The following is a 26,990-nucleotide window of genomic DNA, read 5'->3' on the forward strand; positions in this document are numbered from 1 at the left end:
TATATCTATATTAATTTCTTCCACAATACCAAGGGGTAGAGATTATTCCCATTTTTCATATAAAGGAATTGAAGCATGGAGAAAATAAGTGTCCAGTAAATACCAGAGTCAGGATTTGTACAATGTTATACATGCCACCAAGGTTGATCTAGTACATTTAGTAAGTACCAAAGGGCTTTCTAGGTAATATAGAGACATAGTATTAAATAACATTGAAAAGATTGGAGAGAAATGTTCAAAAAAAAAAAACACTGAAAAAATAGATTATTTTTAATCTTCTGATTATATCAAGAGAAAGATTCAGTTTTAAAGATTTATGCCTTATTACTTCTCTAAAACTTGTTCTCTTTTTAAGAAAGAGAGGGCAGGCCCCAGGTTCAGCATCTTTGACAATGATATTACTTTGGTAAAATTTGATGATATATTTCATTTTCATTGTATTGACTTTTATTTTTTTATTTATTTCTTAAAGATTTTATTTATTTATTCATGAGAGACAGAGAGAGATTGAGAGAGGCAGAGACTCAGGCACAGAGAGAAGGCTCCATGCAGGGAGCCAGATGTGGGACTCAATCCCCATCCCAGGAGTCCAGGATCTTGCCCTGGGTCAAAGGGAGGTGCTCAACCGCTGAGCCACCCAGTCATCCCTTGTATTGACTTTTAAAGTTAGTTTCTGTTTGTGGTTAGGTGATACTATTTTTAAATTTACTAAAAGATTATGAAGGGGATGCCTGGGTGGTTCAGTGGTTGAATGGCTGCCTTTGGCTCAGATCGTGATCCCAGAGTCCTGGGATGGAGATCTACATTGGGCTCCTTGTGGGGAGCCTGCTTCTGCCTCTGCCTCCTCTTTGTCTCTCATGAATAAATAAATAAAAATCTTTAATAAAAAGAATTATGAAGTTTGACTTATAAGCTTTATTGAAGTTTGGTACAAACATTTTAAGTAATAATAGTTCAAGTGATACTTTGGTATGGCAAAAATTGTGAGGATGGCATTGACGGAGATGTACTGCCTTCCCATCAGGTTCATGTTGAGGGGGAAGCTAGTTTGAAGTTCCAGCCTCAACTCTGTTCCGCTATAAGCACCAACTGGAGAGAATCACATAATAAAATTTACAAATGGTCCTTTCCTGTAATATTTCGTAAGCATTTCTCCTTTATCCTATGAATTCCTCAGGACTGGTGGGGAGTCTGGTAGACAAATAATGGAGCTGGGAAGGAGAATGAATTTAATGGGAAACCAAAGCTTCCCGTCCTATTCAACTGCCTCTTATAAACCAGATGTGACTGGTGCAGGTTATAGTATAGTGGGGAAACGTCCAGAGGAAGAAACGGACACAGTATGTGCATTTCCCAGTCTCTTAGTCCCTGAGCCAACTCCATAGTTCCTGATTTTTGAGGTCTTTCAATATTTCCAAGCTATTGCATCTTCACATTTAATATTTCTGTGGGAAACGAACAGGACCCAAGTTAGGACACAGGGCATGTGGTTGCTAATCTCTATTGGAGGAGTTTGCGGTGAGGGTACAGCGTGATTGGAAGGAGGTGTCTAAAAGTTATGTTTGTACCTGACTTTACCTTATAGGTGAACAACTCGAGTCTAAATATGCTGCTGGTGGGGAATAAATCCTAACTACCGGGCCAAGTCCTGATAACACGGAACAGACCAAACCATTTCGGTCCCCATGAAACCCCGCCCTCCGTCCCCTACCGTTCCCCTTGGGCGAGTCCGTCGGTGTCCCAAACGGTCCCCGCATGAGGTCACTCTGCCGGGTCACGTGCTCGAGCCCGCGGGAACGCCACATCGCCAGCCGCACCCCTGCACCCCCACCCTGTCCACGTGACCCGGCCTACTTTCTCCCCGCCCGACCCAACGCCTAGCCCAGGAAGCCCCGCCCCACGCAGCGCACTGGCCTGCGAACCTCCGCCCCACATCCGCCCGGGCTGGAGTGTGGCCCGCAGCCCCACGTGTTTCTTTCTGCCCAATGGGAGACTGAGCCCGGGCTCCATAGGGCGGGGAGGAAAGGACGACTTCGTTACGCTCGGAGAAGGGGGCGGGGCCTGCAACGTCGGACAGAACGAGGGGACGCAACGGAGGCAGGCCGGAGCCGCTGCCGTCGCCATGACCCGTGAGCACCGAGACCCTCTTCTCTTACCCCTTTCTCCCCGTCCATCCTAAACACGACTGCCAGATCTTGCTGTTGGCCTCCTCTCGGCTTCCCTAGCGAGGCCTTCCTCTGGGAGCGCTTTTTTGAGACCCTCACACGGCGCCGGAAATCGGCCTTTTGCCCACCGCCACTTCTTGAGAACCCCCCCCCTTCCCCCGCCCCAGTCAAGCAGAGGCCCTCCGCGACCTTCCGCGGCGTGGCGACAAGCCCCGCGCCGCTGTGATAGGCCCAGAGCCCCCTACTCCAGGTCGCAGCCCATCCCCCACAGAGACCCAGACTGTCCACACACCGCCACCAGTCTGGACCCCCGGGCCGACCCGAAACTCGAAACATGCCTTTAGCGGACTCCTCGGAACCGTCCTCCTTCTGCCTCCCGGTTTGACCTGCCCCGCGGCAGCTTGCCACCAGCGCCCCCCTACAGCCCCCCCCCCCGCCGTCCCTCTCAGCAGCCTAGGCCCCGAAATGGGCCGGTGTAGGAGCATTGGACCCTGCTGGTGTCCGGGTGAGGGAAGTGGGTCGCCGGCGTGCGGCCATAAAGGCCCCCCGCGTCTCACCTTTTACCTTCTTTCTTTAGGCGGTAACCAGCGCGAGCTCGCCCGCCAGAAGAATATGAAAAAGCAGAGCGACTCGGTTAAGGGAAAGCGCCGAGATGACGGGCTTTCTGCTGCCGCCCGCAAGCAGAGGTAGCCCCAGGGAGGGGAGGGAAGGGGAGGGGAAGGGTGAGACCTGGGTTAGACCGAGGGTTGTACCAGGAAAGAGAGCTACCTCAGGGTTTACATCTGGACTAGTGAGGGGCAGAGTGCATTGCTTCCTCTAGGGTTTTATTTGCTCCCTACCCTCCAAATTGTTAGCTCAACAGCCTGACAGGAAGGGACTGGGGCGGGTGCCTGCCCTCGGCTGATTTCTGAGTGCCCCTGAGTCTGACCTTAAGGGCAAGGGCAGGGAGCTTCACATTTCAAATGCGGTAGTGGTTATGACAGCACGGTACTTAAAGCCCTCTTTGGTGTTCAGTTTCTCCTCCCTTTTCCCAACCTTCTCACTGGTGTTGCTGGGTGTGGTACTCAGCAAAGAATAGCCTTTGGGCCTCTGTGGCCAGACTTCTGACCCCTTAGGCAACAGCCAGATAGAGCCTGATTGCCTTTTAAGCCTCAGCTCTCTTCCTCTTGTTCTCCTAGGGTGGGAATACAGCAGGCACACGCTGAATTTTGTCCCATCCACTTCCATCTTATCCTTTGTGCCCTTCATCCCCCTGCATCTTGTCCTTTTTGCCCTCTGGTACCTCCCAGTGCCCCATCATCTCTACCCCCAGGGACTCGGAGATCATGCAGCAGAAGCAGAAAAAGGCAAACGAGAAGAAGGAGGAACCCAAGTAGCTTTGTGGCTTCGTGTCCAACCCTCTTGCCCTTCGCCTGTGTGCCTGGAGCCAGTCCCACCACGCTCGCGTTTTCTCCTGTAGTGCTCACAGGTCCCAGCACCGATGGCATTCCCTTTGCCCTGAGTCTGCAGCGGGTCCCTTTTGTGCTTCCTTCCCCTCAGGTAGCCTCTCTCCCCCTGGGCCACGCCTGGGGGTGAGGGGGTTACCACTTCCCAGTGTTTTTTATTCCTGTGGGGCTCACCCCAAAGTATTAAAAGTAGCTTTGTAATTTCTTGAGCGCCTGGTTTGACTGGGGATTGGGGGGATGGGGATGGAGGAATGGCTGCCCTTTACCACCAAAAAGGGAGAGAACTTCAGATTTTAAAAGGTGGTAGATAAGTAGACTAAGTGAAACATCGCAGAAAAATTCTTTATTTTACTACAACAAACAGACAAGTACTCCAGGTATGTGGTAGAGGAATCCTCTAAGAACATAGGAACTTCTTTTCTGTGATTTTTGTCCCCCACCCAGACCTTGAACACCATCCCAAGGATGGAGTTGAAGGTCTAAGAAGGAAGGCTTCAGGACCTAAGTTTATGCCCCTCTTTCTCATTTCTTCCTCATTTTGCTCGCCTGCTTGAAAGTTGGCTCCCAAATCCTGGTGCTCACTGACTTCCCACAGTCAGCTACTCTCTAGTGTTCACATTCTCTTCTGTCATTCTTCATGGAATGAGGGTGGTTTTTGTCTTCCTACTTCCTTTGACCTCAAGATCAGGATTAAAACCTAAGGTGGTCTCTGTATATTCCTTTCTTTCTGTGTCCTGGTTTGTTCTGGGCTGCTTATCTCCCTGTGCCCAGGGCTGAACTGCTTATTTTCCTTTTTATCTCCAAGGGCAAAACCAAGTAAGTCTTCAGTCCCTGTTGGTCTTTCCCTGCCCCCATCTCCACCATGAGAGCCAGGAAAGGGCTGGTGCCGCACTGTCTGCTGGGATCAGCAGTGGTTCCTGAGCTGCTGACTTGGAAATTAGGTTCTTGAGCTGGGGTAAAGATGTAACGGTAGCTCCAGTGAGTCAGACACTGCCCATAGCATTAGAGTATGTAAGGCCACTTTATCCTATTCAAACATAGTACTGACTTCAGTCTAAAGGGAAATAAATGCCAGTTGTGTCCTTGAGGTATCTGCTGGGCTGGACAGTTCCTGAGTCAAGACTAGGAGTATGACCTCAAGGGAATCCCTGTTTGTTAATAGTACCTACACTGAATATTTGTTATCTTGCAGTACTTATGCGATGGCAGTGTGGCCTGAAAGTAGGAGGTGGCTGGCGGTCCTGGGTGGGGGACCAACAGAGTGGTACCAGTAGCAGCCCAAGATAGAGGAGAACACAGGCCCAGCATGAGGCAACCTTGACCCAGAAGGTAGCCCAGCTACCCTTGGTGAAGGTCTTTTCCAGTTCTGCTCCCTCATAGCTGCGGAACCAAAGTCTCTGGTTAGAGAATACTTAGGACCTTAGCTTTTAGACCTGTCCTACCTCCCCACCAAAGATGATGGTGGACCCAAGTATGTCTCCTGATAACCCTTAGGACTGGCCTTAAATTGCTTTTCCTATAATAGGGTTTCAGGAGTATATCCCAGGCCCACTTCCATCCTACCTGAACCAGTTGGTAAGGGTAACCATGACATAGAGTGATGCAAGGAAGAAGACAAAATGGAAGGCAGAATAGCTGTAGGAGAGATGCTGGGCTTGCACTGGAGTAGCTGGAGAGGTCTCTTGGTCAGCTGGCCTGGCAGCCCCACCCCTCTGCCCTGGAGAGAGGGAAGGGCTGCTGGGTGCAGTGTGGCTGAAACACTTCTTCCCTCCTCCCCAGTTTCTTTTGTGAAGGCGCTCCAGGGCTCTTTGGCACTCTGCAGAAATCTACACTTTCTTATGGACATGCTTAATGACACTCACCTTCCTCTGGTTTCACGGTTTCAGGGCAGCAGAAACAGAGTGAAGGCTTCTGTAAAACAAAAGGCAGCATGTTTTAGAATGACTTAAGAAAGAATGTGAAGGTATTAATATAGGAAATTCCCCTTTGAAAAGATTAGTCGGTGTAAAAAGTGGAGGCACATCTGGGTTCAAATTCTAGATCCAGTATATAACTGGCTATGAAAACTTTGGTAAGATGTTTAACCTTTTGTGCCTCAATTTCTCCATTTGTAAAATGGAGCAAATACCTACCTCACAGGGTTGTTGTGAGGATTAAATTAAATGAGATTATGAATGTAAAGTATCTAGCACAGTGCTTAGCACATTGTGGGTACTTAATAAAAGGTAATAGCAGCTAGAATCTGAGCATTCTGGGTAGAGGCTGGTAGGATGTGTGTGTCTTTGTCTCTGTGTGAGGGGGGAAGGGCATTGGGGGTACTGAGCTCTCCATCCTCACCTGGAACTCATAGCTGTAAACCTTGACGATCCACAAGGGCCCAAATACCTCAGCCAGGTAGGAAGCCTCATTACTGAAAAAGACAGTTCTCAAGCAGGTCTAGTCAAACAGCAGGAGGGGTTGAGAGCATGTACTAGTAGCTGGTCCATATTGGTAATCCTCAGGAGGGTATTATATTCCCAGAGCCTGTTTCCCCCAAATATTTGTAAGTCTCATCATGTGAGGGCCCTAAAACCTTTGTACTCATTTTTAATTCTCAAGTCATTCTCCCTGCCCCCTTCATCTAATACAGATCATCTGACAAGTGCTATTCTTAGAAATTGTTTCTGTTTATGGGGAGCTTTCCTCACTCTTGTCTTGCTCTAAAGTTCAAATAAACCATGGTCCCAGACAGTCTCCTGACCATCCTTCTCTGTCCTGGGTATCCTCCCTTCTCTCACACCTCTCCCCTTGATACCTTTACGCACCAAGCAAAAAGGACACAAGTATACATGATGCCAGCACTTAGCACTGCCAGAGAAGTATCTGGTGTTTGCGATTCCATTTTACTCAGGCCAGGCACGCACAGAGTGTGATTCTGTCCTTGAAAGATTACTGCAAAAAGGCAACAGAAGAAAGGTGGTAAGGAAAAAAAGAGCTAAGTATTTGGTATGAACAAAAGGTTTTAGCAAGGGGAGTCCAGGTCCAGTCCTTACCACTTTCTGGAGGACGGCTGGACAGTGCAGAGAAAGTCAGGTACATGATGTAGCAGCTGATGATAGAGGCTTGTAGAAGGCCAGAACGGGGTTGCTCTGGGGAGAATGGAGATCATTGCTTTTGTCTACAGGGTAGTAATTTCTGCTCATATCCATCTATACTTCTTTCACCCACCCTTTGGAGGAAGCAGACCATTGACTAAGATTAGGGAAGCTAACGAATTTTTCTATACTAAAGGCCTTCCAGATTTGGAATGCTGCAAGGCATGTACCCACTGAGGCGGATGCAGGGAGCGATGGAGAGGAAGGAGAGGAGGCCACAGAAACAAAGGTGCAGACTAAGCAGCGTCTTGTTGAGCAGGCAGCCAGCTGGGTGTGTGTAGTGGTGGAACAGGAGCACAGCTGCCACACCTGCCATGGTGTAGAATCCCAGGGCAGCCAGCAGTACAGCTAGGAACCAGCGGCAGTCTTGGGCTGCACCTGTCTGCCTAAGGGTGGGAGGTGGGCAGTGGCTTGGGGCTCCAACTCTTTACCCTTTAATAAACTATTCCCCCCCCTGCTCCCGGAACACTGGTGTGACTACTCATCCCACCTAGCCTACAGAGTCCTCATGTTTCTGAGCTTTTTGGCACTGTTCAGTGGGAAGTTAGGGGGCCACTGGCCTGTCATGCGTTTTGCCCAACCCTACTGGGTCTAGTAATGTCAGACAACCTTCCCAGGAAGAGCCTTTAGGATTAAGTGCTCCTTACCAGTTTTTGTTCCAGGAATGGGCAAAGGCTGTGATAAGCACCAACTGCAGCAGGATGAACGTGAACCCTCCACAGATACCAATGTAATGCCAGGCTGCAAGTAGGGGGCACCAGTGGGAAAATGTAGCTGACCATGTCATTACTCCTGGTTTTCTTCCTACCCTCTCTTTCTTAGAAAAGCTATTAGCTTACTCCTGCTGATTAGGATATGAGATGGAAGGTACCTGGGAAGAGATGCTCATCAGGGATGCAGAAGGCAACAGCACAGAGACCTAGCAGGAACAGCAGTTTGAGGATCCAGAAGCTGGTTAGGAGACAAAACAAGACTCAAGAAAAGGCAAAGCGGAGTGAACAGTGCCTATGGAAGAAGGCAAAGGAGAAAGCAAAACTATAGGAAAGGGAAGAGAAGAGACAACTAAGTATAGGAAAGGAGGAACCAGTCCCACGTGAGAAGGGCTGGAAATAGGCCCATCACAGCTTATTCCAAATTCTCTCAGATACCTAAATAATATCTGGACAGTGTTTCACAGTTGACAAAGGGTTTGCATATAATAACCCCACTGTTCTCTCCATTTTAGCAACTAGAAGTTCAAAGAGGGTAAGTATGTGGCTCATGGTCACACAGTAAGTATGGCAGAAGCAGGAGCTTAAAGCTGTTTTTGGAGTTTTTACACTGCTGTTACTTCATCTTGGAATTTCCTTTACTCAGCCTATGTCTACTTTTCCTCCCCAGTCTCACCCCACCCAAAGTATATATACACAAACCTGTTGTGGAGCTGTGCCCGCAGGCTGGAGGGGGAGTGGAGCTGGACTAGCAGCATAGCCTGCAGTAGGTGGAAGGTGGCAGTTCCTGCGCATACTCGGTACACAGCTCCAGAGCCACTGAGCACTGGGCAGTGAGTGTAGCCAAACAGATGGACACATAACCCTGAGGGCATCTGGATCTGGAGGAGGAGAGTGCATGTGAGAAATAGCAGGGCAATTCATGAATAGAGAGGTACCTGCTTCTCATGGTTATATCCATTCAGTTGTCCCCTACCCCCCAATCTGAATTTTTTGTCTATCTGAGGGTTTCACCTTTCACTCTTGGGTTGCAACCTGAATCCTCCCTCTTACCCCATGTGCCTTCCCCCAGATTCTTTCCATTACTGTCCTTGACAGCAGGAGGCAGCAGATTGCTGAGGACCCCAAGTGGAGGAGGATGTAGAACAGGCGGCTACAAGCAGACTCTGTGACAAGGGGCCATCTAGAATGGCAGCTGCAGGTACAGGGAACAGGCTCACAGCAGGACACCTGGGGATAGAGCAGCAGATGGAGATTTGCTGAGGAAAAGTTTAATGTATGTATTAGGTTAACCCATGAGGCTGAATTCCAAAATTTCCCTTTCGTTTTCTTCTCTCCTTTCACTCAGGAATTCTCAGAATCTGGTTCCAAGCTATTTAGGATTGCCTTCCACTGACATCAAGTAGAGCTTTCATCATAAGAGCTGATACAGGCTTGAGCAGACCTTCCTAAAAGCCTAAGTCACACCTGGCCTCTCACCTTTCTGTTAGACCTATAGACCTGGTACTGGGAAGTGGGACAAGAGGTTTAATTTCAGGAGCTAAGAAAAGGAAAGGCCTCAGAGGGGAAAGGAAGGCCTATCATCTTTATTGGCTCCCTGGGTTTTCTTCCCCAGCTTCAGCCACCATTCCCTTCCATTTTCTTAGTTCCTGCTCTAGGGACCTTTCAAGCCCCTTTGCCCAAGTATGCTCTCACCTGATAGAAGGGAGGATTCACCATGATATTGCTGATTCCACTGCGTTGTGCCAGGTGGAGGGAGGTGCTGGGTTCTGTAACTGCCTTGGCACCCACCATCCTTGTCCCAGGGATTAGGCCCAGGTCCGCCAGATGGAAGTAGGATGAGAAAGTAGCTTTTTTTTTGTCCTCAGCCATGGGCTGCCACGGTGCTGGGGGGTGATCACCCAGTCTAAAGGAGTATGAGGAGGGACATAACGAAAGGAACACCAACCTCCCGGATGTGGTAAATGCAAATGTCTCTGTAAAGCTACTTTCTTTGCAGGGCCTTTGGGCCACACAGGCTGTTCTCCCCAGATTATGGAGCACTTTGCAAATCTGGCCTCTAGTGGATTAGCATCCTTAATTGGTTTAGGACTAGACGTCATCCATCCTGGTTGAACAGAATTGATGGGGGCGGGATGGATTGGAAGGGGTAGAATCTAGGTGAAGAGAAGCTAAGGATGTCGGTTGGTGAGGGCCGGAGTAATGACGGGGTAGCTGTGTGGGAGGGCCTTGCAGAAAACAACACTAGAACCCCTACAGGAAGTCTGAGAGGCAACCCTCCTTCCTGACTGAAGTTTCTAGAACCCAGAACATTAGTGAAGGTGTGGCCCGAGCCCAGCCCCGCCTCATCCTCTCCGGGCGGAAGTTTCAGGGCAGCTACCGGAAGTCTTGGTGAGGTGGGGCGGGGCCTGTGCAGCGGCACGGTGGGATCGATATGGCTACCGAGGGGGATGTGGAGCTGGAGTTGGAGACTGAGACCAGCGGCCCGGAGCGGCCTCCCGAGAAGCCACGGAAGCATGACAGCGGTGCGGCGGACCTGGAGCGAGTCACCGACTACGCGGAGGAGAAGGAGATCCAGAGTTCCAATTTGGAGACGGTGAGGTTGGCCGTGAGCGTGTCTGGGCGGGCTGATAGCGGAGGGGCCTCTCCGGTTCTAACTGGAAGCCCGGCTCCAGGACAGGGTCCCCATCCCGTTGGCGGGAGGAGGCAAGAGGGAAACCGTCACTGGAGCCCGCCGCTTGCGAAAGAGAGTTTGGTGGAGATTGTGTTTAAAGTGGACCTCACGTGCACAGAATTGAGTTAAACCTAGGCCTTGGTTCCTGATACACTCGTCATCATGAATAGACCCTCCCTGACACGCTTATTAGCTTTTTAGATTATTGGGACTTGCGGGTGACAGAACGGTAAGTAGGTGTTTTTCTCATAGGCCATGTCCGTCATCGGAGACAGACGGTCCCGGGAACAGAAAGCCAAACAGGAGCGGTAAGTCTGTGCGCACGGCCAGCCCTACAAGTTCCTCCCTTTTCCCCATACGAGAATAAAAGCCATTGTTAAGCCTTTGTACCTTGTACCGTTCTTCAACTCTGTCACCAGTATTTGCATATATAAGGTTTACAACCTTGTTGGAAAGGCCTCCTCCAGCTGCCTGTTGTAAAAAACTCCGAGGGGAGGGGAGGCGGATGTTAGGTGAGGGGTGAGAGTCATTTTGTATTTTCACTCAACAGCATTTGTCAGGAGTCCTTTATTTGTAAGACACAGCAGGGAATGATCCTTCTGAGAGTTAAAGGTGGAGGTAGAGAATGAGGACTAATGTACATGAATATTTGCAGGGAGAAGGAACTGGCCAAAGTCACCATTAAGAAGGAAGATCTGGAGCTGATAGTGAGTAGTAATGCCAAAATTAGTATATGGGCAGAGTTTACATTGCTTAATTGGGGTGGTTTACTGCAGCAAGAGTTAGCAATTTTGGTGGCATTTTAATGCTCCAGAAGAGACTTAGGTAACATCATTGATCCTTTTCCTGCAGATGACAGAGATGGAGATCTCACGAGCAGCAGCAGAACGGAGCTTGAGGGAACACATGGGCAACGTGGTAGAGGCTCTTATTGCCCTAACCAACTGATTTGTGCTTTCTCAGACCCATTGACTGGATTATTTTATTCAATAAAGATTTAGCTTTTTTTTTTTTTTTTTTTTTTTTTGCAGTTCTATCATCTTGGATCAAACGCTATGTATATTATACTGTATTTTATTGTGGGAAATTTACATGTTGGAATATAACTGATTTTAAGCAGCTCCCTCCATCCCCCAGGCCTTAAACAAATCATGTGAAGGATCAGTGTACAATTGTACCTTCTGACCTCATGTTCAACCTGCAGATGCTAGGTGGCAGACTAGGCCCATTCATCTGACTAGTGACCTGAACTGAAATTAAGTTGGGTGCTTAACTGTTACCCAGCCACCCCATTCATAAGCGGCTGAGTTAGTATGTATATATTTATTTTTGGAGTTAGAATTTAGGTACTGAGGTAACATGGTAAGTACATTAGAAGGTATCAAAGCTTAGGGTTTTTTTTGTGGTTTTTAAGATTTTATTTATTCATGAGACACACAGAACGAGAGAGAGACATAGGCAGAGGGAGAAGCAGGCTCCCTGCAGGGAGTCCGATGTAGGACTTGATCCCAGGACCCCAAGATCACCACCTGAGCCAAAGGCAGATGCTCAACCACTGAGCCACCCAGGTGCCCCAAAGCTCAGGTCTTATACAGAATTAATCTATAAAGACATTGATTTTTGGAGTTGATTTAACTGAACTCTAAACCACAACACTATACTTTATACATTCCATTTCTTATCCTGGAGAGAAGGCAATTTTACTTTATAAGTTGATCAACTTTGGCCAAGTCATCCTTGCTTGAATTTGTTTCCTCAACTGTAAAATGATACAGACCTGATAGGTTGTTTAAAGAACCAAGGAGTTGGTGAATGTAAAAAGCTTGGCCAGTACCTGCCTCAGATTCGACACTCAAATAGCTATAAACATGTTCTTAAAAGAATTTCAATGTCTTATTCTCATTTTGGCTCTAGGATAATTCTTAGATTGTATCTTTCTGGCACACACATAAGCTCATCTTTATAGGCTTATTATAGTAATTTATACTCATTTTATGACATGAAGCATTTGTGAATGTTTCTTCTAGTGGGGCATTTAAAAATTGTGAAAAGACCTTGGCCATCTCATTTTTGTATGTAACTGAGAAATAGTCTTCCCACTTATTAAATGTCATTCCTTATAACCCCTAGGACTCCTAGTGCTCTGCCATGTGCATGGTGGTTATGTAGTAAATATTAAGTGAGAAACCACTGAATTTAGCTTGATGTTAGTTATTACATTGCAACTTGGAGGGATGCCTGGGTGGCTCAGTAGATTGAGCATCTGCCTTCAGCTTGGATCACGATTCCAGGGTCCTGGGATATGAGTACCATATTGGGCTTCCTGCTCAGTGGAGAGCCTGCTTCTCCCTTTCCCTTTGCTCTTCCTCCATGCACTCTCTCAAATCTAAAAAAAGAAGAAAAAAAAAGTGAAACACTGTCCAATTCTCTGCTTCTATTTAATAGGTAGATTCTTGTCAGCCTGCACATTTTATTCCCCGTAGCGTAAGAAACCTCTTGGTATATGATTTTTTAAATAATATTATTTATTTATGAGAGAGGGAGAGTGTGTGTGCACTCGAGCAGGAGGGAGGGGCACAGGGAGAGAGAATCTGAAGCCAACTACGAGCAGACCACAGAATGGGGCTCAGCCTCCTGACCACAAGATCACAACCTGAGCTGAAACCAAGAGTTGGACACTTAACCTACTGAGCCACCCAGGTGCCCTTGGTGTGTAATTCTTTAATTTGACACATACACATAAATAGATAAAAAAATACGTTCACCTAGAAAAACTGACTCCAACCAAAAATGCAAAAACAGGTATCGGTGAGCTTAAATTTATTATAAAGTAGGGCTGTTCACTTACATGCCCATGTTTCTAACCCAAGCTAAGAGGCTGGAAAAAGAAACCTGAATAATCCCAAGTGAATTTGGGAAGGCAGAGCAGTCATGAAACCTACGATTTCTCAGAAATGGTTTTAAGTGGGGGGCCTCTGATCCTACCTGGATAGTGCTTTTCTGTGGGTTTCTCAGCATAAGTCCAAACCTCACTAAGCACCTTCAAAGACTGGATTGCCCAGTGTCCCAAGTATGGCAGTAGGTCCAACAAGCTGGATACAGGGGCCATGTAAATAATGGTAAAAGCAAATCAAAGACCAGATACTGAGACATCCCTATGTCTCACAGCTGGAAGAATAAATAGTTGAACTCTAAGTAGTTTTCCGCTTCTTGGCAGATGGCCGTTCAAATACATCTCGTACTCCAGCTGCCTTTTGTTTAAAGAACTTTGTGTTCTGGGCACTCTCTTGGCCCCATGCTGAGTCAAAAGAGGTGGTGTCCTGATCCACAAGGTGGGTGTATTTGGTACGACCAGAGCGCCCGAAGTTCTTGACCTGAAGGAAGGATAGATGCTGAGTTATACCACCAAACATCATGTCCCAGCCCTTGATACATTACTTCTCTCATGTTCTTAAGGTACTCCATACCTGCATGACTTTGGGAAGAATGGTTTTGTTGAAGTGATCCTCCAGGGTAGGTGCACTGAAATCTCTCTTGTATACCTCTTCATCCTCATCCTATAGAAGAGAGTCTTATCAATCTTGTGGTTTTTATTTCCCATATATTTAAACCACAAATTTATTAAACTCTACAACAAGGGATACAAAGAATGAGGGTATTAAACCTATTCAAGAACTTAGATGTAGTTTAGATGATACTTTTTTCCCTTTGTGTTGTCTTTTTCCTTCCTAAACGTAGACATTTCCTGAAGGTTGGCTATATTCTCTCTGCACTCAGTATGTTCACTTAGTCCTATGACTTCCAACTCTGCAGAAGCATCTCAAATCTCATCCTGAATTTTCTGCCCATTATGTAACTTAACTTGGATATTCTGTTGGGACTTCAGACTCACATCTAAAGTGAAAATAATTTCCTTAACCTTTTCAAATCAGCCTCTTCCTGATTTAACTTCTGTTAATAGAACCAACATTTTCTCAATTACCCAGATTCAAAATTTGAGTAATCTTTGTCCATAGTGAATTGCCACTTATAAATTCTAATTCCCTGAGTTTTATAGTTTTTCCCTAGAATCAACCTTAACTATATTGCCTCTAGACTGTTTCTAAAGCACACCTCATCCCTTTGCCTTGCTCAAATACTTCCAGTCGTTCCGTTTTGTTAAATTAGCACAACTCCTCTGTATAGTAGCCAAGGCCAAATGCCATCTAGCTTTAATCTACTTCTTGTCACTTCCCTTTACAGATGATGCTTTTTGCCTCCACTCCTAGTCCCTTTACCGAGAATATCTTTGTACTACTGAAGTCAGAAAGTCTACACATCTTAAATGTCCCCTCCTTCATGTTATCCCTTTCCATCTTCTACAAAGTAAAACATTTCCCTCTTCAGAAGTGCCACAGTGTTTTCACTCATCCTTATAGTATATATTTGCCTTGGTCCCAGGTTTAGGTTGTAAGCCATCTGAAGTAAAAATTACATACCCTCTAGCAGTGTCAAACTGCTGGTTGGTTTGGTTGGTAGATCATGAACTTTTTTTTTTTTTTTTTGAGAGGGAGAGAAAGAGGCAGGGAGGGGGGAAGGGTAAAGAGAGAGAGAAAGAGGGAATCTCAAGCAGGTTCCACACCCAGAGCAGAGCCCAATGTGACGCTCAGTCTCACAACCCTGAGATCATAAACTGAGCCAAAATCAAGAGTTGAACACTCAACCAACTGAGCCACCCAGGTGCCCCTAGACCATGCAACTCTTAATCTCAGGGTTTCGAGTTCAAGCACCATACTGGGCACAGAGCCTCCTTAAAAACAAAACAAAAGAAACAGGTACCTTGGTGGCACGGTCATTTAGTAGGAGATTGACTCTGGGTTTTGACTCAGGTTGTGATCTCAGGGTTGTGAAATCAAGCCCCATGTTGGGCTCTGTGCTTAGTGTGGAGTCTGCTTAAAGTTCTTCCTCCCTCTCCCTCTGGGAGCCCAACATGGGGCTTGATTTCAGTTTGCTCTCCTTCTCTAAAACAAATAAATCTTTAACCCCCACCTTAAAAAACCCAAAAAGCAGTAGTTCCCTTTCCACAGTAAATGCTCAAAAGGTTATTAATAAACTATAAAAATAACTATAAAGAATAGTTTCAAATGAGCATATTAGTAAAACTATAATGTTATATAAATAACACATAGTGAAGGAATTAACACAATTTTGGAGTAGTCTCTACAGAAAGGTTTCAAAAGGAAGACAGTTTTTGTGAGATCTGCTTTTCTCCTTGTTAGAGGCGGAGTCCCTCATTTAATCTCAGAAGGTATTTTAATTTCACTCTCCTTGTCTAGATGAGGAGAGTTCATGGAGAATGCACACCAAGACTCTTACATAACCCTTTCCTTACATATCTTAGCCAGCAAGGCAGTTCTTTCAGAAGCCTGTTAAAGCTGTTGAAACGTGTAGGCAATGATATTTTATGACTTTAAAGCAATAAAGAAATAATTCATAATCTCCAATGACTTGTCTAGAAAACTACATGAACAGAGACACTATTTAATAAGCAAACATTTCCGACTGAGTAGACTGCAACTGATTTTGGAGGCAAGTATGGAATCCTCCATTGAAGTTTAGATTTTACTGATATCTATAGTAAATGCCAAGAATCTAGCTGCAGTGGGGATATTTAAGGTTTGATATAGCATCTGAAAAAAATGGGTCTACTTTTTGGTTCAAACTCCTATAGCATCAGGTAATAATTTAAGGAACCACATGATTAGAGTAATAAATGCAATCAATTCTTCCATTCCCTTTCCTGACATCTCTCCATTAAGGAATTATCACTGGTATGATCTAAATAATCTGGAAGAAGTCCTCATCACTTTATACAAGGTTAACATGTGAGAGGTTACAAGGTTAACAAGGTCAACCTTGGTCAAACCAAGGTTGACCTTGGTTTTCATGTGAAGAACAAAATCTTGATGGTATTACACATACTGGCTAGATAATAAACTTTTTCTTTTCTTTTTTTTTTTTTTGGTTAGTCACTTTGTCAGCTCAGATTGAAGGGAATTAAATTTCAACCTCCCAAATATTTGCATAAGCAAAATTCCTCACTCAGCTATGAATAGTGATTATCTAATTAATTTTGGGGATTTAAGTAGTCTATATCTATATACATAGATCACTATTTTAGTTCCTCAATTCTTCTATTACACACCATTTCCTCCTGATATCTGGGCCTGAATGGAGAACAGTGGCTGCTACTTCTAAAATCGTGTTGTCAATGCTTTTTTCTATTGGATTTATATTCTTTAGAGGCAAAAATAAATGAGAACACTGACCATTGGCAAGTAGAAGTAACATCCCAGGACAGTTTATTCTTGGGGGGAGAAAAGAACTCAAAAGTTCCAAATTATTTCTATAGCCCAAACTTCCCATTCCCTTTTGACTCCTTACCATGAAGAAGGCACCCCGGTGATAATACTTCTGTAAGAACTTATATTTGCCCTTAACAGCTTTGTTGGTAATGACTTTGCCATTTGCCCGAAGCTCAGCTCGCCTCTCTTCCTCAGTCAGGTTTCGCATTCGTTCAATTTCTGCCTTCTCCTTCTCAAGCCTGTGTGGAGAACAAAACTATTAGTATTATTCCAGTTTCAGAGAGACTCAATTATCTGAACTTAATGCAGTCTCATCTTTCAAGCATTATTCACCTTCCTTAATTCTAGTCATTGCCTATTAGGAGTTAAGATTAGGAGCCCAACAAATAAAAAGGTGAAATGGTCTTATTGTAAACTTCCAATAGTCTTTATAAGGTTCGGACATAATATTACTACTTGACTTTGCAATGTTAGTAATTTCCCTTCCCTAAAAAGCCTACTTGGCTTTAAAAAAACCCAGAATTTAACATAACTGTGTTAAGATTTAATTGGCATTTTTTTAAGTAATTGTGTATGTACATACATGACAAACCAAGGGTTACCATCATTAATTAGATTGCAGTGACTAACCCTTTTTGGGGGGAGGGGAGCCATATATCCCTTGTCTCCAGAAAAATACAAATAGACATAACTTTGTATATGATTTTAAAGGGTACATGCACTCCTTGAAACCCAGGATAAAAATCTTAGAAACTGCAGGCTGAGGACAGAGTTTTCTATTCATGGTTTCCTTTTGTAATCTGGGATTACCCTCTCATTCCTAGTAATTTTTAAGAATGAGTGATGCAGCTCAGAAATGATTCTGATCTAACAATACTGACTGTGGTAGAGTATTTAAAGGCCACAAATTCTTCCCCTCACAATATGCATGCCCCTTTGCAGAAATGACATATAAGCCTCAAAAGACCTTGGCAGTTTCCACTTTTGTCCTCTTCGAATACTGCCATGAGGCTGTTTTATAAGGAAGCCGATCTAGCCCACTGAAGAAGTGAGGCAGGTTAGCATTAACTATTGGACATGTGAATGAAACCGTTTTGGACACTCTAGCCCAGTTAATTCTCCAGCTGGATCCAAGTGCATTAAGAGAGCCCAGGTGAAACCAGCAGAGGAACTGCTTAGCGAACTCCAAAACTGTGAGGAATAATCAACAGTTTCAAGTCACCAAATTTTGGGTTGGGTTTTTATGCAAGATTGGATAATTAATAACAGTGAATAACTTGTGTGTGCCTACTAGGAAACTACAGGAAGTATTCACTGGCACTCTATCAAGAGAAACACTGACAGAGTGTTTCTTTTCACTAATTTTATTAGAATAAGCCACATTACAATTATGAGAAACTCACTCAGTTGCAGGAACCCTAAAGAAAGCTAGAATGGAACTAACTCATGGTAGGTATTGAGCCTCAGAGTTACCCTAGTAGTAACCTGTCCCATTATTGATATTAAACTACAGGCCCATCTTATTACTTACGCTTCTCGATCTTCTCGGTCTCTCTTGATTCTCTTTAGCTCCCGAACTTTCCATGCCTCATATTCTTCCTCATCATTTTCATCATCAGTATTGAGAGCATCCAGTGCAGCCAAGGACCGCTTGTTCTCCTCCAGCTCTTTTTTGGTCTCCTCTTCTACAATCTGGGTAAAGAGAACATTTAACTGTTGGATCTCCTTATTTTCCTGACAAACCTAAGTATACTCCTCCTTGCATGCAATCCTTACAGCCACTCCCCAGTACCTTGAGTGTGTACTTGCGCCTCTCCTCAGCCATGCGTTTTGCTTCCTGCTCCAGCTCCTTCTGTTTTAATGCTTCAGCCTCCCGTTCTTGAACTGTTACTCGGTCCTTCCTGCAACAGAGAAGTCCTGTTAATTGCCCAAAGTCCTCAGAGTGGACCTCTTTGTCTCTAGCTTAAGTCCCATCCAAATGAGACAAAGCCCAATAATCGCTGGCTCTATTATTTGCAAACAGCCAAAGTTGGGAGTCATCCTAGGTATTTAAAGCATTAAAATTCCATTCATCTTTGATAACTGCCTGAATAGCAAGAACCTTCTGGATTATAAATTGTAAGATTTCTTGCCATTAGAAAAGGACCAGGAATTCACTTTTCAAGTTTAATTTTGTGCCTTACAGGACTGTGGGGAGATTATATGCTCTTTAAAAAGGGAGTTATGAGCACGTAACTCAGGTTCTCTGTTAATACCAAGATATTCCTCAGCAAATATTCTGCATAGATAGGGAACTGGGCAGAAGACTTTCACTTACAGCTGACATTTCAGAAAAGCCTGAGAGAGGAAAAAAAGGCTTCCATCTTCAGACATGGAAAGTAGTAACTATGTGGAATCAGGCCTGGTTTATGACATACTTACTTTCGAATGAAGACAGGTTTTAGGCGAGGCTCCATCTCATCTTCACTGTCTGTGTACTCTTCATACTCAGATTCTGATTCTGACTCCTCCCCAGAACGTCCCTCATCTTCCACCTCCATGACTTCCATCTCTTCATTTTTTCTCTCCTGTGCTCGCTGACGCATCATGCCACGGCGCCTCTCTATTTCCTGTCAAGTCATATGTCCAAGTCAGTCAGCCCAATGACCTGTGCTCTAAGGCAGCTTTTTATTTTCCCCTCAGCACATTTAATAAATTCTGTTATAACTAAATACAACTTAGCATCATTTTATTTTTAATTCTATCTCCAACAAACGGGGAACCACTGGATCAGGGTTCTGCCAAAGTATCAAATTTGTGCCTTTGGAAACTCAACAAAGGAGAACAGGCCCCAATTTTTCTCGGACCCAGAAAGAACTTCTCATTTTCCCTTTTTATACCTCATCATCAATTTCTTCCTCTTCTTCTTCACTGCTATCCTCTCGTTCCATGCGCCATGCATCTCCTTCTACTTCTGAGTCACTTTCACCTACCACTTCAGGTTCTACTATTTTCCGATGTCGAGCCAATCTGAAAAACAGCATCTTCAAGTATAACACCAATGTCACAAAAGTGAAAGAGCATTACCCACATTTCCTTAGTCTTAGAGCACCTGGAGGTTGTTTGCCTTTATTAATAGTGAAGTCTTGAGAGAGGGAAACTGAGGGACAGAAAAACGAAAATAATTCATGGGGCACTTGGGTGGCTCAGTGGTTGATTGTCTGCTTTTGATTCAGCTTATGATCTCAGGGTCCTGGGATCGAGTCCTGCAACAGGCTCCCCACAGAGCCTGCTTCTCCCTCTGCCTATGTCTCTGCCTCTCTCCGTGTCTCTCAGGAATAAATAAAATCTTAAAAAAAAATCAAAGCATGAGAGCAAATAGTTAGGTTGGACCTAAAATGTTCAATGTAAGCTGAAACACCATGAGGCACTGCAACAAACATATGGGTGCAACGGGATTGTTTTATAACTCCAGGTAGTTCACAGTTTCAACATTAGATCATACTAGGTTTCTTTTCAGTGATATTGTATCTTTGTGAAACTGGATTTTTGGTACCTGCTATATAAAAAGCAAGTACTACATGCAGATCAACATGGGACAGGATATGTGTGCCAGTGTCAATCTGATTTCAAGGTCTGAGAAACAGTGTCCAAGAGGCACACAAACCCCCACTAATAATTATAGTTATATAAGAATGAAATAAGAATGTTTTTTCTTTTATGCATATTAGATTTTTCAAATGGCTTCAAATGTTAAGACATTAATATTTATTCAATTATTTGGATCTACTTAATAAAATAAAGTAGACCTAGGGACTCCTTGAGAAAATTCCTGAGACTGAATGAACTGTGAAAGTTTGGGATCTCTGGTCTGCACTCTAAGGTAATGTCTCAACATACAACATGAAATCCTTCATTGGGAAGCTCCCTTTCCTACGTGAATCCATTCACTCATCATCAGGCCTTTTATCCTACTTCTTCAGTGTAATTTCCCCTCATTAGCCTTTAGGATAAATGAGTGGATTAAATCAATTTCTCTAATTTTAAGACCTCCTCCTCCCAACAAACCAACCAATGGTCTGTGTTTTCTATTCCTTTAGTTAACTAGGGCCTTTGGACCAGAGGTCCTGCTGTTTACTGGTTGCCACTTGCTGGCTGTATACCTTTGGTCATCTTATTCTCCTGACCCTTTGTGCCTTAGTTTCCTCATTTGTAAACTGGGATAATAATACATACCTCATAAGGTTATTGGCTGGATTACAAGAATTACTAAAGGTAGTTAGAATAGTGACTGGCATATAATGAGTACTGTTCAAGTATTAGCTATTATTGTTGTTGTTATTAACTAACCTGTAGGGGTGTAGGTGTAAGGAAACAACCCTAGTCATTACCTCTCTTCCACATCTTCACTAATACGGTTCTGCAAACGCCGCAGTCGAGGGTCACTGGATGAATCCTCCTCTTGTTCCTCAGGCTCTGCTTCTTGTTCTTTGGCTTTCTTAATGAACTGAAATTCTTCATCCTCCTCATCTGAGGACTCCATAGGGGCATAATCTGGCCTCTTTCCCGACACATAACGTTTTACCTTCACTTTCTCCATCGAAATCTCACCTGGGTGATAAACATAACTTATGTTTCAGTAGCCTCTTTCCCAATGTCCTTTGCAGGTAGAGCCCTATATTCCTGGTAAACAAGAGTTCAAGCAGAAGGAGATTGCCACTATCCAGCCCTCTACTTATCTAATGGTGTTTTCCTGTCAAGGCCAAGTCATGGGAAAACATTCTTGCGAATACCAACACTAATGATAAAGAGGGCTAACTTGAGTATACTGAAATGGAGGAAGACAGGCTGACTACATCCGTCACAAATTCATGCTATTCCACCTCACCTATACCCTTAAGAGTATAAATAAATAAGGGTATGAATAAATAAAGATCTTAAAAAAAAGATATAACAATCATTATGCTTAATGACAAATTGGAAGCATTCCTTTAAAAACCAGTGGGCATCTTTATGTTGTCCCTATCATACCTTCTAGTCAACATTTTATTATGATTCTAATTAGGGCAATAAGAAAAAGAGATAGGAGTGCCTAGGTAGCTCAGTCAGTTAAGTGCCTTCGGCTGAGGTCATGATCTCAGGGTCCTGGGATCAAGCCCTGCATTGGGCTCCCTGCTCTAGGGAGTCTGCTGCTCCCTCTCCATCTCGCTCATTCTCTCTCTCAAAATAAATAAAATCCTTTTTTTTCTTTTAAGATTTTATTTATTTATTCATGAGAGACACACAGAGAGAAAGGCTGAGACACAGGAAGACGGAGAAACAGGCTCCATGCAGGGAGCCGATGTGGGATTGGATACCGGGTCTCTGGGATCACGCCTGAGCTAAAGGCAGACGTGTAACCGCTGAGCCACCAAATAAATAAAATCCCAAATAAATAAAATCTTAAAAAAAAGAGATAAAAGGTAATGATTGAAAAGGAAGAAACTGTCATAATTTGCAGACTATGATTATATGCAGAAAATACAAGAGAACAAACAGGCAAACTAAAAAAAAGAATTCAGGGAGAATGCCAAATAAATGCTGGATAAAAATAAGTGTACCTGTACATTATCTACATAAATTAGAAAATAAAGTTTAAAAATACTATTTACAATAGTAACTAAACTACAAGATACCAAGGAATAAATTTAACAAATGACGTACAAGGCTTTTCAGATGAAAAATATATAATTATATTGGAAGATACAAAAGTTCTAAATAAAGAGAGAAATATGTCATATTTAAGAAAGAGAAGATGGCAACCGTGCCCAAGTTAATCAATAAATTCATGACCTATAATTTTAAGGCAATTCCATTAATAGTTGTTCCCAGGCTGATTCTAAAAATCACATGGAAGAATAGGACAAAAGAACCAAGACAATTCTGAAGAATAAGGTGAGGCTGAGGACTTAACACACCTCACCAAAGAAGATACACAGATGGCAAATAAACATATTCGTTTCAAGTCATATGTTGTCAAGGAAATGCAAAATAAAATGAGATACTACTGCATATGCATTAGAATAACCGAACTACGGAGCTCTGACAACACTAAATGCTGGAGAGAATGTGGAATAACAAGATCTCATTTGTTACTGGTGGGAATGCAAAATGGCACAGCCACTTTGGAGGACAGTTTGGTGGTCTCTTATAAAAGTAAGCATACTCATACTATATGATCCAGTAACTGCACTCCTTGGTGTTTACCTAACGGTGTTGAAAACTAAAGTCCACACAAAAACTTGCACACTGATTATTTATTTTAGCTTTAGCTTCATAACTGCCAAAACTTGGAAGGAACCAAGATGTTCCTTGCTAGATGACTGAATAAACTATGGTATATTTAGATGATGGAATATTATTCAGTGCTAAACAGAAATGAGCTATCAAGCCATAATAAAACATAGATGAAATCTACAGACATATTACTAAGTGAAAGAAGCCAATCTGAAAAAGTTATATACCGTATGATTCCAAATACATGACATTCTGGAAAAGGCAAAACTATGAAGACAGTAAAAAGATCAGTGGTTGCCAAGGGTTGGGTTGGGGTAGGGATGAATAGGCAGGGCACAGGGGATTCTCAGGGCAGTAAAAATACTGTGATACCACAATAATGGATATACGTCATTATATATTTGTCTAAACCCATAGAATACACAATGCCAAGAATGAACCTTAATGTAAACTATGGACTTTGGGTGATTATGATGTGTTAATGTAGGTTTATCAACTGCAACAAATGTATTACTCTGGTGGAGGATGTTGATAATGGAGGAGGCTATGCATGTGTCAGAGCAGAGGGTATATGGGAAATGTAAACATAAAATTGATATAAAAAAATAAAAGTCTTGGGGTGCCCAGGTGGCTTAGTTGGTCAAGCATCTGCCTTTGGCTCAGGTCATGACCTCTGGGTTCTGGGATGGAGCCCCACATTGAGCTCCCTGCTGGTCACTGCAAGAGAAGCCTGCTTCTCCTTTTTCCTCTGCTCCCTACCCTCCATGTTCTCTTACTCTCATAAATAAATAAATAAATAAATAAATAAATAAATAAATAAATAAATAAAATTTTAATAACAGTAAAGTCTTAAAAAAAAAGAAGGTAGTGAGGTGGAGGAGGGTTTCTATATCAGATTGCAAGGCTTAGTTTAAACTTACAGTGATTAAAACAATATATTAATGACTCCGGGGTATATAGAGACCAATGGAACAGAGTAGAGAGCAAACAAACCTTTACACAGGAGCTTGGTATGTTACAGAAGTGACATTAAAAAGCAGTGGAGAATGGATGGGTTAGTCAAACAATGGAATTGTAAGGACAACTGGTTAACCATAAACAAAATTAGATTTCTGACACCACACCCACAAAAAATTCCACATGGATTAAGGACCCACGTGTGAAAAAAAAATCTTAAAACACTTACATCCTTCCTAGATTACAAGTTCCTTAAATTAGAATCTGTCTTGCGCAATTTTGTATTCAATCGTATTTAGGATATAGAAACACTGAGAAAATATTTATAATTGATCTCAGTATAGGGAAGGATTTCTTAACACAATATACAAAACAACACAAGAGGGACGCCTGGGTGGCTCAGTGGTTGAGCGTCTGCCTTTGGCCCAGGGCGTGATCCTGGAGACCCGGGATCGAGACCCACATCAGGCTCCCTACATGGAGCCTGCTTCTCCCTCTGCCTGTGTCTGTCTCTGCCTCTCTCTCTCTGTGTCTCTCATGAATAAATAAATAAAATCTTAAAAAAAAAAAAAAACACAAGCTATAAAAGATAAAATTGATAAATCCAAAAACACTAAAATTAAAAAGGCCTATGAAACAGAAAACTCCACAATTAAAGTGAAAAGACAAGACAAAGAACCAAAACAAAATAGGAAAAAGATATGAGAGATCTGGGATGTAGAAAAACTGTAGAAAATGGATAAATGACAGAAACAGCTAATTCTGAGAACACCTAGATAGCTGACAAATGCTTAGTCTCACTAGTAATCAGGGAAATGCAAATTAAAATAATGAGATATTTCATAATTCGATTGGACAAAATTTAAAAATCTGATACAACTAAGTGTGTGGATGAATATATGGGTAAATACAAACTCCTAATGCTCTTACAACCCACTGTGGAGAGCAACTGGAAATAGCTAGTTAGGTTGATGATGAACTTTTAGGAGTCTACCCTAGAGAAATTCTTACACAGTGCACTAAAGAGGCACATTTAAGAATGACAACTACAACAGGTGCCTGGTTAGCTCAGTTGGTGGAGCACATGACTCTTGATCTTGGGGTCATGAGTTTGATCCCCAAGGTGGGTGTCAAGATTACTTTAAAAAAAAAAAAAGGCCAATTACAGCACTGTTTATAATAGAAAAAACAACACAACTGTCCCCCAGGAAGGAATAAACTGGTTCATTTATACAATGGAATTTATAAGTAGTTGAATGAATTAGCTCTTTATATATCAAAGGATATTTCTCAAAAGCCACCTTGAATTTTAAAAAAAGGCAAGTTGCACAAGATTATGTACTGTTATGTTTAAAAAATAAAAAAAGAGCTCATATTATTTTCCAAAATCCTTCCTGAAAAAAAGGGACTCTTTAGTCTAACCCCTTCCAAACATGTTCCTTCTATCTGCACTGGAATTCTATTGATCCTTTAAGGATCGGTTTATATGCCATGTTCTTCAAGAAGCTTTCCTAGATTACCTCAATCTGAAAAGATCATTCCTTCTCTACACTTCCATATCGTTTGGTTTATATCACCTATGTGACAGGAATCACACTGCTTAGAATGTCTCTTTTTGCAGGTCTCACACCTACAAAATGAGTTTCTTTAGGTTAATTAAGGGCACTGCCTCACACAAGTGTGTATTCAACTTCATACAGTCACAGCGTTGGTTGAAAGGAATAAAAAGTTTAATAAGACACGGTTCCTGTCTCAAGGACGTTTGAGTTTATGATGCAGTAGAGGGAGACAGACACAGAAGAGTTACAGAAGCGGCACAGACTGCTACGGAAAACAAAAGAGGGACCGTATTCCGCACAACGCCTTGCAAAAGCAGGCATTTACTGTGTATACAGTCTAACTTAACAGTGGAGGCCAAAGGACGAGGGATGCTTGCTGTGAGAGCAGCCGCCGGGCGATATGGACAAGATGAGATGGAAGTGGGTATTCTCCCCCTTAGGCAACGCGACCGGGTGCGAGTTTGATGGGAAAAGTCGAGGATATTTGGGGGCAGCGTCTTAAGGGTCGGTAGGGTTGGGGTGGTCTGTTGCGGTAGGTTTGCAGTACGCTGGGAAAGGAAGAGGTAAAATCCGACTGGAAACCGGCTCAGCACCGTACCTTTCTCATTGCGAACCGGGACGGCCCCCGCCGTAGACTGAATGGGCGGTTGTTTCATGAGTGCGCTTGGGACCGACATGTTGATGGCAGCCGCAGCGATTCCCGAAACTTCAGTGATTCCAAACAGTGAACCGCAACAACGTCAACGACAAAAAAAAACCTCCTCTGGAAGCACTGGGCACGACCGCGCAACAGATAGAAACACCACCTACGTCTGAGATAGAAAAACCGGAAATATGCGACCAGAGGATTGTGGGATTGTGGGCGTGGACGCTGCTACTGCGCATGTTCCTCGGCTGCTCTAGCTTCCTCCGTCTCGCAGAGTTTGGACGTCGCTTCTGGCGGGAAATTGCTTCCCGTTGGCCTTTGCTGTTAAGATCCTGTGGCGAGGCAGGTCCGAATTACGGGTTTCTTTTGTTAGCTTTGTGTGAAGCTGAGGAAAATGAGATAGTGATGAATAAGGAATTGAGTGGATAGTGAAAGGCAGTTTGTCCAGACTCTTGAAAGCTCAGAATTGGAGTTTAATGAGAAGAGAAGTCCTGATAATAGCCCCTGATTAGCTCAGTTGATGAGGCTGAGTGGGTTGTGGTGAGGTATTTTTTTTCTCACGTGAGGGCAGGTGTTGATGATTTACGCTATTGCCATGAAAAAAAGAAAAAAATCCCGTAAGGTGCCTGAAACAATGAATGCTTGGAGTCAGAACGGTGTGCTTTTAGGCTTTCCAGTTTTTTTCAGTTTCTCAACACCGTCTATTAAAACATTCCTGTGTAGACATGACTTTTTACATAAGTACATGAGTAATTATTAAGTACTTGCTGAGTTTGCTGTGCTTAGCTCTTTAAGGAGTATAGAATATTGCTTAAAGGCTTGAATTTTATTTAGGAAGTCTTCTAGGGCAATCAATTTACTAGCTGGATTTGTAAAAAAAAAAAAAAAATATATATATATATATATATATATATATATATATATATATATATATATTGGTTTATTGGAAGTCAGAAAGCATTTCACCACAGAAAGGATTTCCTAAGTGTTGTGATAGGGAGAGTTGGGGCAGCATGAACAAAGTCTTGAGGTCTACAAATAGCGCGGCATGTATCAAACACTGAAAAGTTTGATTTTGTTTGATTTTTGAGTCAAGGAGTG

General features: G+C 43.4%; 5 protein-coding genes and 1 long non-coding RNA gene across 8 annotated transcripts in view; 3 read left to right on the forward strand and 3 right to left on the reverse strand.

The window, feature by feature from the left end:
* Positions 1–900: 900 nt before the first annotated feature.
* On the reverse strand, positions 901–1,953 carry LOC112676033 (uncharacterized). The gene is made up of 2 exons (XR_003146254.3): positions 1,712–1,953; positions 901–1,089 (listed from the first exon to the last, which is right to left on the reverse strand). It is a non-coding gene; the product is annotated as an uncharacterized LOC112676033 (long non-coding RNA).
* On the forward strand, positions 1,943–3,815 carry SERF2 (small EDRK-rich factor 2). 2 transcript variants are annotated; one of them, XM_025472979.3, is made up of 3 exons: positions 1,943–2,129; positions 2,743–2,851; positions 3,478–3,815. In XM_025472979.3, exons 1-3 carry the CDS (start codon positions 2,123–2,125, stop codon positions 3,539–3,541), a joined length of 180 nt encoding a protein of 59 aa, XP_025328764.1. In that variant the 5' UTR covers positions 1,943–2,122; the 3' UTR covers positions 3,542–3,815. The 2 variants fall into 2 exon arrangements, with proteins under 2 accessions (XP_025328764.1, XP_025328763.1); XM_025472978.3 differs by having other exon boundaries at positions 1,974–2,129; positions 3,455–3,815.
* Positions 3,816–4,653: 838 nt separating this feature from the next.
* On the reverse strand, positions 4,654–9,326 carry SERINC4 (serine incorporator 4). Of its 2 annotated transcripts, XM_025472981.3 has the most exons (12): positions 9,150–9,326; positions 8,508–8,684; positions 8,157–8,335; positions 7,616–7,695; positions 7,392–7,485; positions 6,919–7,130; positions 6,643–6,738; positions 6,415–6,541; positions 5,948–6,020; positions 5,473–5,521; positions 5,174–5,327; positions 4,654–4,990 (listed from the first exon to the last, which is right to left on the reverse strand). In XM_025472981.3, exons 1-12 carry the CDS (start codon positions 9,324–9,326, stop codon positions 4,792–4,794), a joined length of 1,617 nt encoding a protein of 538 aa, XP_025328766.1. In that variant the 3' UTR covers positions 4,654–4,791. The 2 variants fall into 2 exon arrangements, with proteins under 2 accessions (XP_025328766.1, XP_048960056.1); XM_049104099.1 differs by lacking the exons at positions 6,919–7,130; positions 9,150–9,326 and having other exon boundaries at positions 7,616–8,708.
* Positions 8,708–11,135, forward strand: HYPK (huntingtin interacting protein K). Its single transcript, XM_025472980.3, has 4 exons — positions 8,708–10,050; positions 10,381–10,436; positions 10,784–10,835; positions 10,981–11,135. Exons 1-4 carry the CDS (start codon positions 9,889–9,891, stop codon positions 11,074–11,076), a joined length of 366 nt encoding a protein of 121 aa, XP_025328765.1. The 5' UTR covers positions 8,708–9,888; the 3' UTR covers positions 11,077–11,135.
* A 1,497-nt stretch (positions 11,136–12,632) lies between these two features.
* MFAP1 (microfibril associated protein 1) lies at positions 12,633–25,976 on the reverse strand. The gene is made up of 9 exons (XM_025472976.3): positions 25,842–25,976; positions 20,843–21,062; positions 19,352–19,481; positions 18,894–19,081; positions 18,265–18,373; positions 18,004–18,164; positions 16,552–16,711; positions 13,596–13,685; positions 12,633–13,502 (listed from the first exon to the last, which is right to left on the reverse strand). Exons 1-9 carry the CDS (start codon positions 25,918–25,920, stop codon positions 13,320–13,322), a joined length of 1,320 nt encoding a protein of 439 aa, XP_025328761.1. The 5' UTR covers positions 25,921–25,976; the 3' UTR covers positions 12,633–13,319.
* Positions 25,977–26,098: 122 nt separating this feature from the next.
* WDR76 (WD repeat domain 76) overlaps positions 26,099–26,990 on the forward strand; it is a 52,016-nt gene continuing 51,124 nt past the window's right edge. The window contains exon 1 of the mRNA XM_025472959.3: positions 26,099–26,235. Within this exon, the coding sequence (XP_025328744.1) occupies positions 26,127–26,235 (109 nt within the window). The 5' untranslated portion in view covers positions 26,099–26,126. The remainder of the gene's footprint in view (positions 26,236–26,990) is intronic.

The sequence above is a fragment of the Canis lupus genome, chromosome 30 (assembly GCF_003254725.2).
Source record: "Canis lupus dingo isolate Sandy chromosome 30, ASM325472v2, whole genome shotgun sequence".
Lineage (NCBI taxonomy): Eukaryota > Metazoa > Chordata > Mammalia > Carnivora > Canidae > Canis > Canis lupus.

Coding starts and splice junctions, on each gene's coding strand:
- SERF2 (XM_025472978.3), top strand. Junction 2,852..3,454: donor GCTGCCGCCCGCAAGCAGAG/GTAGCCCCAGGG, acceptor GGTACCTCCCAG/TGCCCCATCATCTCTACCCC.
- SERINC4 (XM_025472981.3), bottom strand. CDS start 9,326: ATGGCTGAGGACAAAAAAAAAGCTACTTTCTCATCCTACTTCCATCTG. Junction 8,336..8,507: donor TCTGGGGGAAGGCACATGGG/GTAAGAGGGAGG, acceptor CTCCTCCTCCAG/ATCCAGATGCCCTCAGGGTT. Junction 7,131..7,391: donor CATTCCTGGAACAAAAACTG/GTAAGGAGCACT, acceptor TCCCACCCTTAG/GCAGACAGGTGCAGCCCAAG.
- HYPK (XM_025472980.3), top strand. CDS start 9,889: ATGGCTACCGAGGGGGATGTGGAGCTGGAGTTGGAGACTGAGACCAGC. Junction 10,437..10,783: donor CAGAAAGCCAAACAGGAGCG/GTAAGTCTGTGC, acceptor GAATATTTGCAG/GGAGAAGGAACTGGCCAAAG. Junction 10,836..10,980: donor AGGAAGATCTGGAGCTGATA/GTGAGTAGTAAT, acceptor CTTTTCCTGCAG/ATGACAGAGATGGAGATCTC.
- MFAP1 (XM_025472976.3), bottom strand. CDS start 25,920: ATGTCGGTCCCAAGCGCACTCATGAAACAACCGCCCATTCAGTCTACG. Junction 21,063..25,841: donor CCCGGTTCGCAATGAGAAAG/GTACGGTGCTGA, acceptor TTTATCACCCAG/GTGAGATTTCGATGGAGAAA. Junction 16,712..18,003: donor GACCGAGAAGATCGAGAAGC/GTAAGTAATAAG, acceptor TTCTCCACACAG/GCTTGAGAAGGAGAAGGCAG.